A 12,836-nucleotide genomic window follows, 5' to 3' on the forward strand; every position below is an offset into this window, starting at 1 on the left:
TTAAAGCTATAAAGATTCTTCATAATGAATCCTGATAATGAGCAAACAATGAGCCACTTTTTATGGCATTTCATGATTTGGGCAGAAGTAAAAAAGAAGACTGCATTGGTCATTTGCTCCTGGGACTCAAACAGAAAAATACAGCATGGTGAAGAAATATGTTATTTCCTAATCTCAAAGGAAACACTGAAAATGTTTTTCAAAGGAAAAAAATTAATCACTGTCCAAAATTATCACTATTCCATGAATCGCAGTTCTTTTGTTTTTGTGTCCTGTTTACCTTCCACATGTAGAAGCTATGTAGTCCAAATTGTAGGTGGGTTTCCCCCCATACTCAATATATTTTTCCAGTACTCCTACAGTAGATGTACAAAAGAGTTTGAGCTGATATTCATAAATGGAAAACTAAGGGACTCTGTGAATCTGGATATTGATTCCCTCACCCTCTGTCCTCCATCTAGAATACAGTGTAATAAATGTTATTACATCTGTGCAATACACACAACTAAAACAATGGTAGGTCCCACTAAAGGCATTATTATTTATAGTCGTCTGTAAGACTAGTTATAAAAAATTTTGCTACTGATAGTGTATACAGCATTTGGAAATTTACTATTGTTTTTAATGAGTAATAAAGAGAGTTTTCTATGGAGATGATAAAAATAGTAAATACATCCTTCTCCTTCTAAATTGTGTTTCCCTAGAAAGGTCAGGTTTAATGGAACCACATAAGTCTTCATTTGTTGGAAACAGAAATGTGAACTCTAGACCACAAAAACAATGAGACATCAGGAATATACATAGTGGAATAAACAAATACAGCAGAAACCCATAACAACAGATTTATATAATTATAGATTTATATAATTTATATATTATATAATTACATAAGTATTCCTTTCTTTATATAATTATTCCTTTAACTGAAATTTAGGCTTTTTTTTTTTTAAAGAAAGATATGGGGACAATTTTTCACATAGAAAAATATTGTAAAGTTATCTGCTATCTCACAGGATTCTGCTAATGTCCATGTTGAAAACTTTCATTTAATAAAGATGATGATGGGGTGCCTGGGTGGCTCAGACTGTTAAGCTTCTGCCTTAGGCTCAGGTTCTGATTGGGATGGAGTTTACCTTGGGCTCCCCACTCAGGGGGGAGCCTACTTCTCCCTCTCCCTCTGTCCTCCCCTCCCCCACTCTCTCTGGTGTGCAAATTCTCAAATAAATAAATAAAATCTTTTAAAATAAATAAATAAATAAAAACCTTAAAAATAAATAAATAAAGATAATGATAGAGTCCAACTAAATTCTTGAATACTTCAGTCTCGGAGATTACAAGTCAAGACCTTTTAAGCACGACTGCTCCAGTTATTCTTTTTTTTTTTTAAGATTTTATTTATTTATTTGAGAGAGAGACAGAACATGAGCATGAGCAGAGGGAGAAGACAGAGGAAGAAGCAGACCCCTCTGCTGAGTAGGGAGCCTGATGCAGGACTCGATCCCAGGACCCTGGGATCATGACCTGAGTGGAGTCAGCCACTTAAGGAACTGAGCCACCCAGGTACTCTGTTTCAGTTATTCTTAACAGGGCACTCAAGAAAGATAAAAAGTCATAGGTTATATATAGGATATAGCCCTGTGACCATAAAGTACTTCATTCATCTCTTATAGGCTTATTGACTTTGCAAGTCATCTGTGAATGAAAAAATTCTTAACTTCCCAGTCCTAAAACTGTAATTAGCTCAACTGTTCTGATATATATGAGCCAAAATGATTTCATTAATGAATTAATAAACAAGAAGCTCAAGGCTTTATATCTGTCCTCATACTTTTTAACCTTGGATTCTAAAATTGTAATTATACACAGAAAATCAAGTTTTATACAGTGACATGATATGAAACAAAATATATAAACTTTATTTTTATGTTTAATTAATCAAAGGAAAATCAAGATCAAATAACTAACATTTTAAAGTATGCTATAATTCTAGGGGCACCTGGGTGGCTCAGTGGGTTAAAGCCTCTGCCTTCGGCTCAGGTCATGATCCCAGGGTTCTGGGATCGAGTCCCACATCGGGCTCTCTGCTAGGTGGGGAGTCTGCTTCCCTTTCTGTCTGCCTGCCTCTCTGCCTACTTGTGATCTCTCTGTGAAATAAATAAATAAAATCTTAAAAAAAATACAACATAATATTAAAAAAATAAAGTATACTATAATTCTAAATACAGTAACAGAAGAGGAAGAAAGTTCTCAACTAATACACCAAAGATTAAAGTAATCTAGAAGATTCACAGATTCCTATCTTATAGCATGAATAAGGTAGTTCAATCTCTTCATTCAATTGGTGTTTGAGAGCATAGATGACTTCCAATCCCCCTTCCCACTTCTGTGTTACAAAACGGGGTGCCAGTAGAAATAAAGTTCTGTTACTATATTATTTCTTGCCTCCAGTAACCCTGCTACCTTGACTGGTATACCTTTTACTTAATAATCTCACAGAAAAATTCTACAGAATAATTTAAGAAATTTCAGTTTTTAAAAAATCATCCAAACTCTGAAAATAAAACCATGAATAGTTAGTTGGTAGGAATCTTATGTGACTTAAAATTTTTAAATCAATTTATTAATAATTTCACTTTATTCCTTACTCTCATTTTCCTCTTGAACCAGAGAGGATATTCAATTCTCTCCCAATATTTAACACCCACCTAACCTGAAACACCTGTTTTTTCTTTATTTTTTTTAAGATTTTATTTATTGATCTGTCAGAGAGAGAGAGAGAGAGAGCAAGCGCACAAAGCAGGAGGAGCAGCAGTGGCAGAGGGAGAAACAGGCTCCCCACAGATCAAGGAGTCTGATGTGGGACTCCATCCCAGGACCCTGGGATCATGACCTGAGCAGAAGGCAGATGCTTAGCTGACAGAGCCATCAAGGCATCACTTTCTTTTTTCCTTTAAAAACATCAAAAGAAGACCCTTAAAAATTCTTAATTTAAATGGGTGATTTATCTTATCTGATATTACTTGCATTTTATTGACACTATCTCCTCCTAATACAGAAAGTCTCTAACCATCCTAAACGTAAGTCTCATGAACCTTTTCAGCACATGTGGCAAAGATTTTCTAGGAGGCACGGACTGAACACTCTCAGAAAGCTTTTCAGATCCCAGTTTTTCATTCATCCCTATTACTATGGCCACAGGGTTTTCACAAGCATAGGTATGTCCAGCATATTGAGCAGCACTTGTATGTCAAGTCAAATAATTCTATCAACAGAACTCCATTTGTGAGTGAAAGATTTAACTTAGTCTTACTCATCTAGCAATATGATGAATTAAAATATTTATATATTTAAAATAATATATATTACTTTAAAATGTATATTTAAAATCCAGCTGGACTGTGCCAGGTGCTGGATTTTACAGGAAATAACAAGGATAGACAAACAGATCAAATGACTCTGGGGAAAGAATCAGTTCCAGAATGTGGGACACTCTATAAGAAAACACCTAAATTCTTCAAAAGACATTAAAGGGAATCAGAACCAGTTAACCTTACAGTTAATGAAAGAACAAAACTAATATAATTGAGCCAAGAAAAGACTATAATTTATAGATATAGGCAGTCATTCATCTTGTGGTTTATGAAGAAAAGTACTGAACATGGAGCCCATGTTTATTTCTCTCTTTTCTATGACTTGTAAACTGTCCTGGGTTAAATCACTTTAATTTTTTATGTCCCAAAATGAAAAAAAAACAGATGAGGATAACATAATTCTGTGTATCCTCATAAGACAAAGAAGTTGATGTGAATACAACAGCTGCCTGTAACCTTTGTGAACCCAGATTAAATGGTCTTGGGCCTCTTTGGGTTGTTAAAAAAAAAAAAAAGTTACTACAAACAAGAGATTTAGATCTCTAAAGACTGTTTGAATTATCAAATATAAAATATAAGATAAAATAGATAAAACATTTAAAGAAGAATATGGGATAATAAGTGAATGGGCCATAAAAAACATTAATGGCAGGAATATATGAAAAATGGGCATTTAGAACTAAAAAATATAATTTTTGAAATTAAAAGAAAAAACCTGAATGAACCAATTATACAACAGATCAGACATAGCTAAAGACAGATTTAGTGAACACTGAGCTAAAGCCAAATAATTATGTAGAATACAGCACAGGGAGGAAACAAAATGAAAGAGATGAAAGAGAAATTAAGAGACATAGAGGATAAAACAAAAATATATAACATATGCTTAATCCTAGCCTCATCAGGAAAAAAACAGAATAAAGGAGAGAAGATATTCAAATATGTAATAGTTGAGAACTGCCATAAAAGCTGGGTTTACAAATAAAGCACAGTGTATATAAGCAGAATCAAAAGCACTACACCTAAATATCTTGTGGTAAAATTACAAATCACCAAAATAAAAAAAAATGACAAAATCTTAAAAGAAAACAGATTTCCAAAATAGTAAAAAGTAATCAGAATAACAAGATTTTTAAAAAAAAATGTAATGAGAATTGGACTTTTCAAAAGAAACAATGAAGAATGAAGTCTTCAAAGGGCTAAGGTTATTTATGAAATAAATGTATAATTAGAGACACAATGAGATTAAAAGATGGGAGTATACATTGATTAAATTCTAACTGTAACAGAGCTAAAACAGTTGTATTAAGATTAGAACTTAAAACCATTAGTAATAATGAAGAGTCATTATATTACAAAAAATTTTATTTGAACAGAGAAAAATGATAAACTTTTATATAAATATGTAAAGAAATATGCAAAGAAAAACTTGATAAAATTCAGAAATATATTGCATAAAATTTGTTATTATATGTAATGAAGCAAGTATAGAAAAAAATGATAGAATGCAGGAATACATTGTAAGTAAATTTGTTATTACAGTAGGAGATTCTGTCCTTATGATAAGTAAACAAAAAATTGTTAAGGATATAAAATATTTTGATAATCAAACTTAAAATTTTATTTAGTCTGGTTCAAGATGGGTAGTAGAAGACTCTGAACTCACCTTCTCCATGAACACACTAAATTAACTTATTAATAGAACAATTCCTCCTAAATAAGAACTGAATGTTGACTGAACTGCTACTGAACAACCAAAGAGAGAACAGCAAGAGAGATGAAGACCCAGCAGCAAAGGGAACCCCCACTGCCAATGCTGCAAATGGAAGTAGGAAGGGATAGTCATGAGGGATTAGAAAACTATCCCTCTGTCCTTGAGCACAGGAAACAAACAAACAAAAAACAAAACAAAAACAAAAACACCCCATGGTTTAACATATAAAACAGACAACACTAGAATTCTGCCAAGTGGCAGAGGAGCTGTAGGAAATCTCTGCAGGTCAGAGGGACTAGAGAAACACATGGTTTCTGTCCCTGCCCCACCTTAAAAGCTGAAAACAAAGAGGGTCCAGACACCATCATGAGCAGGTTGGTCATCTCAGTGAGTTCATGGCTCCAGCGAGCCATAAGTCTGTACCAGCCCTAGTTGTGCTGGGGCACAGAAAAAAAGCCACAGTTTAAAAGGGCCAAAGAGTAATAGGAACCCACTCTCTTCCTCCCCATTAAAAGCTCAGACCTGAGCAGGGTCAGGATACCATAAGGGACAAGTTCAGGTGCCATAACTGAAGGGTCCCATTGTGGGACAGGTCATAACGGATGGATCCAGTACTTACAGGGAGCTTCTCACCTCAGCAAGCCCAAGGCCCTCAAGTCCATATGAGTCCTAGTTTTTCAGAAGAACAGGGAAAAAGCCATGGTATAAAAGGGGTGAGGAACTTTGAGAACATTCCCTTCCCCCCCACCTTAAAAGCCCAGAATGGAGCAGGGTCTAGCACACAGTGAGCTTGCAACTTCAGCAAGCCCAAGGTACAGACCATAGTAGTCACACTGTGGTGCTGGGACCCAGAAAACAAGCTGTGGTTTTGGGTTTTCTTTCTTTTCTTTTTTTGGTAATTCTTATTACTTTATTTATTATTTAAACTTTGTCTTCTTTGTTTTTATTTTTATCTTTTTGGTTTTGTTCTTTATTATTTTTTCATCTCCTTTTTTTCTTTCTTCTTTTTTTTTTCTTTTCTTTTTAAATATTTTTTTTCCTTTCTTTTCTTTTAGTATTTTGGGTGTGGTGTTTTGGTTGTTTCTTGGGGGGTTTTTTGGTTTGTTTGCTTGCTTTTTAAACTTTATTATTTCTTTTTCTTTACTCTTTCTTTAAAACCTTGGCTTAAAAGGGTAACTAGCATATACAAGCCATCACTCCAGCTTACCAGCAAAAGTCATCAAGCACAAACAGTCTGCATCAGTGACATCATACACAAGACCACTCCTTCAACTTTGGGAGAAGTAGCTATTTCACCTAATCCAGAAACAAACATAAAAAGTCAAGCAAAGTGGGGAGAAAAAGAAATATGCTCCAAAAGAAAGAACAAGAAAAAGCCTCAGAAAAAGAACCAAGTAAAATAGAGACAAGCAATATACCCAACAAAGAATTTAAAGTAATGATTGTAAAGACACTCACTGGATTAAAGAAAGGAATGGGAGAACTCAGTGAGATCTTCAATAAGGAAATAGAAAATATTGAAAAGAATCAATCAGGTTTGAAGAATACAGTAACTGAAGTAAAAATACCCTAGAAACAATCACTAATTAGAGGATGTAGAAGAACAAATCAGCAATCTGAAAGACAGGGTAATGGAAACCACACAAGCTGAACAGTAAATAGAGAAAAGAATTTTTGAAAATGAGGATAAAGTGATCTCTCAGATAACATCAAGCAAAGAAACATTCACCTTATAGGTCCCAAAGAAGACAGAGAGAAATGTGCAGAATATGTATTTGAAGAAATAATAACTGAAAATGTCCCTAACCTATGGAGAGAAATAGAGATCCAACACTAAGAAGCAAAGAGTGTTCCAAACAAGATGAACCCAAAAACATCTACACCATGACACATAATAATTATGTCAAAGGATAAAAATAAAGAGAAAATCTTAAAAGTAGCAAGAGAGCAACAAAAAGTTACCTACAAGGGAAAATCTATAAGGATATCAGTTGATTTTTCAGAAGAAACTTTGCAAGTCAGTTGGGAGGGGCATAATATATTCAGAGTGCTAAAAGGAAACAACCTACAACCAAGAATACCCAGCAAGGTTTCAAGATTTGAAGGAGCAATAAAATTTCCCAGAAAAACAGAAGATAAAGGTGTTTATCACCACTAAATTAGCCTTACAAGAAATGTTTAAGGCACTTTTTTATGTAGAAAAGAAATGACCACAATTAGATATAAAAAATATCAATAAAAAGATGTAAAACATGAGAACATATACAGAAAGTGTGAAGACAGTAAAAAGGGAGAAGGGGAAAAAGAAAAAGAAGATTTTTTTTCTTTTTTGGGGTTTGTGTGTGTGTGTGTTTAAACTTAAATGACCATCAAATTAATATGGACTGCTATTTACTATGTTATATATGAACCTTATGGTAACCAGAAACCCAAAGCATATGATAGACACACAAAAAATAAAGAGAAAGAAAGCAAAACAAAATACCACACACACCCATTAATCACAAATTTTAAACAAAGAAAGAAAGAAAAGCAAGAGAGGAAGAAAGGAACAAAGAAGAACTAAAAAAACAAATAAAAAAATTTTTAAATGGTAACACATAACTATGAATAATTACTTTAAAGTAAATGGCCTAAATGCTCCAATCAAAAGACACAGAGTAGTAAAATGGATAAAAACCAAGACTCATCTATATGCTGTCTACATAAAACTTATTTCAGATACATAGATGCATACAGACTGAAAGTAAAGGGAAAGATAAATATTCACCGAGCAAATGGAAGTGGAAAGAAAGAGTATCAGTGCTTATACCAGACAAAACAGACTATAAAACCAACTGTCACAAAAGACAAAGAAAGGTATTACATAATGATAAAGGAATCAATTTAACCAGAGGATATAATAACTATAAATATTTACACACCCAATGCTGAATCAATATACAAAGCAAACAGAGAGCACAATGTGTCTTTGAATGATACATTGGGCCAAGTGGACATAACAGATATATATAGAACATTCCATATAAAAGCAACAGAATATATATTCTTTTCAAACATACATGGAACATTCTCCAGTATAGAATGCATATTGGGACATAAAACAAGTAAATTTAAGAAGACTGAAAACATAGCATGCTTCTTTTCTAACCACAATAGTATTAAACTAGAAAAAAAAAACATAAGAACTAGAAGAAACACAAAAATGTGGAGACTAAACAACATGATATTAAACAACCAATGGGTCAATGAGGCAATCAAAGAAAAAAATCAAAAAGTTCACGGAGACAAATGAAAATGAAAACATAATGGTACCAAATTTCTTGGGACACAGCAAAAGCAGTTCTAAGAGGGAGGTACATAGCGACACTGGCCTATCTCAAGAAATAAGAAAAAACTCAAACAATCTAACTTTACTCCTGAAGGAACTAGAATAAAAAGAATAAACAAAACCCAAGATGAGTAGAAGAAAGGAAATAATAGAGATCAGAGCAAAAATAAATGGTATGGAGGGGCACCTGGGTGGCTCAGTTGGTTAAGGATCTGCCCTTGGCTCAGGTCATGATCCCAAGGTCCTGGGATCAAGCCCTGCATCAGGCTTCCTGATCAGTGGGGAGTCTGTTTCTCCGTCTCCCTCTGCCACTTCCAAAGCTTGTGCTTTCTCTTTCTCTCTCAAATAAATAAATAAATAAAAATCTTTAAAAATAAATAAATGACATAGATGCTAAAAAAAAACAAAACAATTTTTTTTTAATCAATGAAAACAAAAAGCTAGTTCTTTGAAAAAATAAACAAAAAATGGCAAACCCTTAGCCAGACTCATCAGGAAAAAAAGAGAAAAGACCCAATTAAACAAAATCAGAAATGAGAGAGAAGTAATAACTGATAACACAGAAATACAAAAGAGTATAAGAGAATATTAAAAAAAAAATTATATTCCAACAAACTGGACAAGCTGGAAGAACCAGATGAATTCCTAGATCTTCCAAAACTGAACTAGGAACAAACAGAAAATCTGAACAGACCAATTACAGGTAATGAAATTGAACTGATAATCAAAAAAAGCAAAATGCAGAAGTCTAGGACCATATGAATTCACAAGTGAATTTCACCAGACATTGAAAAGATTTAAAACCTATTCTCCTCAATCTACTCTAAAAATGAGGGGCGCCTAGGTGGCTCAGTGTGTTAAGCCTCTGCCTTTGACTCAGGTCATGATCTCAGGGTCCTGGGATCAAGCCCCACATCAGGCTCTCTGATCTACTCTACTTCCCCCTCTATCTCTGCCTGCTTCTCTGTCTACTTGTGATCTCTCTGTCAAATAAATAAATAAAATCTTTTTAAAAAATCTATTCTAAAAAGGAGAAGAGGAAAGAAAGCTTCTACAAACATTACAGAAAGCCAGCATTATCCTGATACCAAAACCAAAGACACCACGAAAAAACAAAACAAACAAACAAAAAATACACAAAGCTATAAGCCAATATTCCTGATGAACATAACATAGGTATAAAAATCCTCAACAAAACATTAGCAAACCACATACACCAATACATTAAAAAAACATTCACCACAATAGGTGGAATTTATTCCCAGGATGCAAGAACAGTTCAATATTCAGAAATCAACCAAGGTCATATAGCATATCAACAAGATGGAGGAAGAAAGTCATATGAGCATCTCAAAAGATGGAGATAAAGCATTTGACGAGATTCAACCTCCATTTGTGATTAAAAAAAAAAAAACAAAAAACAAAAAAAAACCTCTCAAAAAAATGGGGTAAGAGGGAACATACCTCAACATACTAAAGGTCATATATGAAAAATCCAAAGCTAATACAATCCTTAATGGTGAAAAACTAAGAAGCTTCTCTTTGAGATCAAGAACCAAACAGGGGTGTCCACTCTTGCCACTTTTATTCAACATAGTACTAGAAGAAGTAGCCATAGCAATCAGACAAGTAAGAGAAATAAAAGGCATCCATACTGGTAAAGACATTAAATTGTCACTATTCCCAGATGACATGATACTATACATAGAAAATCCTAACGATCCTCACCAAAAAATAACTAGAATAAACAAATTCAGTAAGGTGGCAGGATACAAAATTAGTACCCAGGAATTGGTAGTGTTTCTATACATTATGAAGTCATAGAAAGAGAAACTGAAAAAATAATACCATTTACAATTGTGGTAAAAAGAATAAAATACCTAAGGATAAACTTAACCAAAGAGATGAAAAACATGTACCCTGAAAACTATAAAACAATAATGAAAGAAACTGAAGATGACACAAATAGAAAGATATCCCCTGCTTATGAACTGAAAACATTAATATTGTCAAAACATCCATATGACACAAAGCAATCTACAAATTCAGTACAATTTCTTCAAAATACTAATAGCATTTTCTATAAAACAAGAATAACACTGAAACTTATATGGAACCACAGATCTGGAATAGCCACAGCAATCCTGAGAAAGAAAATAAAGCTGAAAGTATCACAATTCCAGATTTCAAAATACACTACAAAGCTATAGTAATCATAACAGTATAATATTGGCACAAAAATAGACACACAGATCAAAAGAAGAGAGACCCCAGAAATAAACCCACATTTATATGGCAAAGTAGTCTATAACGTAGGAGGCAAGAATATACAATGGGGAAAAGAGTCTTTCCAATAAATGGTTCTGGGAAAACTGGACCACTTCCTAACACAATACATAAAAACAAACTCAAAATGGAATAAAGACCTAAAGGTGAGACCTGAAACCATTAAAATCCTAGAAAATAACATGGCAGTACTTTCTCTGACATTGGCCATGGATACATTTTTTCAGCTATATCTCCTAAGACAAGGGAAAAAAGCAAAAATAAACTACTGGAATTATAAAAAAACTTCTGCACAGCAAACGAAACCATCAACAAAACAAAAATACAATCTACTGAATGGGAGAAGATATTTGCAAATGATGTATCAGATAAGGGGTCAATATCCAAAATATATAAAGAATGTATATAACTTGGGGCACCTAGGTGACTCGGTTAAGTATCTGCCTTCAGCACAGGTCATGATCTTGGGGTCCTGGGATCAAGCCTCGTGTCAGGCTCCCTGCTCAACAGGGAGTCTGCTTCTCCCTCTCCCTCTGCTGCTCCCCCTGCTTGTGCTCTCTCTCAAATAAATAAATAAATGATCTTTTAAAAAAAGAATGTGTACAACTCAACATCAGAAATACAATCCAATTAATAAAATGGGCAGAAGGTATGAACAGACATTTCTCCAAAGACATACAGATGGCCAACAGATACATGAAAAGATGCTCAACATTGCTAACCATCGAGGAAATGCAAATCAAAACCACAATGAGGTATCACCTCACACCTGTTAGAGTGGTTAAAATCAAGAAGACAAGTGTTGGTGAAGATGTGGAGAAAAAGGGACCCTCATGCACTATTGGTCAAAATGTAAATTGATATAGCCACTCTGGAAAGGACTATGAAGGTTCCTCAAAAAATTAAAAACAGGGCTGCTCTTGGTTGGGGCCGTCCCGCACCTAAGGCAGGAAGATGGTGGCCGCGAAGAAGACGAAAAAGTCGCTGGAGTTGATCAACTCCAGGCTCCAGCTCGTTATGAAAAGTGGAAAATACGTGCTGGGGTACAAGCAGACTCTGAAAATGATCAGACATGGCAAAGCGAAGCTGGTCATCCTCACCAACAACTACCCGGCCTTGAGGAAATCTGAAATAGAATACTATGCCATGTTGGCTAAAACTGGTGTCCATCACTACAGTGGCAATAATATTGAATTGGGCACAGCATGTGGGAAATACTACAGAGTATGCACACTGGCTATCATTGATCCAGGTGATTCTGATATCATTAGAAGCATGCCAGAACAGACTGGTGAAAAGTCAATCGGAGAAAGACAACTATCATGTGATCTCCCTGATATGAGGACATGGAGAAGCAACATGGGGGGTTAGGGGGATAGGAGAAGAATAAATGAAACAATATGGGATTGGGAGGGAGACAAACCATAAATGACTCTTAATCTCACAAAACAAACTGGGGGTTGCTGGGGGGAGGTGGGATTGGGAGAGGGGGAGGGGGCTATGGACATTGGGGAGGGTATGTTCTATCGTGAGTGCTGTGAAGTGTGTAAACCTGGCGATTCACAGACCTGTACCCTGGAGATAAAAATACATTATATGTTTATTAAAAAAAAAAATTTGGAAGGGGAGGCGAACCATAAGAGACTATGGACTCTGAAAAACAACCTGAGGGTTTTGAAGGGTCAGGGGTGGGAGGTTGGGGGAACAGGTGGTGGGTAATAGGGAGGGCACGTTTTGCATGGAACACTGGGTGTTGTGCAAAAACAATGAATACTGTTACGCTGAAAAAATAAATAAAATGGAAAAAAAAAGTACATCACGCAGAATTTTTCTTTAATAAAACTGGCCACAGCTTGTTTAAAAAAAAAAATTAAAAACAGAAAAGGCATAGGGTCCAATAATTCCACTATTGGGTATTTATCCAGGAAAAACAAAAACACTAACTCAAAAAGATATGTGCACCCCTATGCTTATTGCAGCATTATCTATAATAGCCAAGACACAGACACAATCTAAGTGTCTATCAACAGAAAAATGAATAAGGAAAATCTCTCTCTCTCTCTCCACACACACACACCCCGAAATACTACATAGCCATTAAAATGAGATCATGCTATCTGAGACAATATAGATG

General features: G+C 34.7%; 1 protein-coding gene across 1 annotated transcript; it reads left to right on the plus strand.

Moving 5' to 3' along the window:
- Positions 1–11,620: 11,620 nt before the first annotated feature.
- Positions 11,621–12,559, plus strand: LOC123925652 (60S ribosomal protein L30-like; the record flags this gene model as incomplete). Its single annotated transcript, XM_045979034.1, has 2 exons — positions 11,621–12,004; positions 12,518–12,559. Coding segments are annotated over exons 1-2 (390 nt in total), but the record flags the coding sequence as incomplete, so codon positions are not given.
- Between the last annotated feature and the right edge of the window lie 277 nt (positions 12,560–12,836).

Source organism: Meles meles, chromosome 15 (genome assembly GCF_922984935.1).
Source record: "Meles meles chromosome 15, mMelMel3.1 paternal haplotype, whole genome shotgun sequence".
Lineage (NCBI taxonomy): Eukaryota > Metazoa > Chordata > Mammalia > Carnivora > Mustelidae > Meles > Meles meles.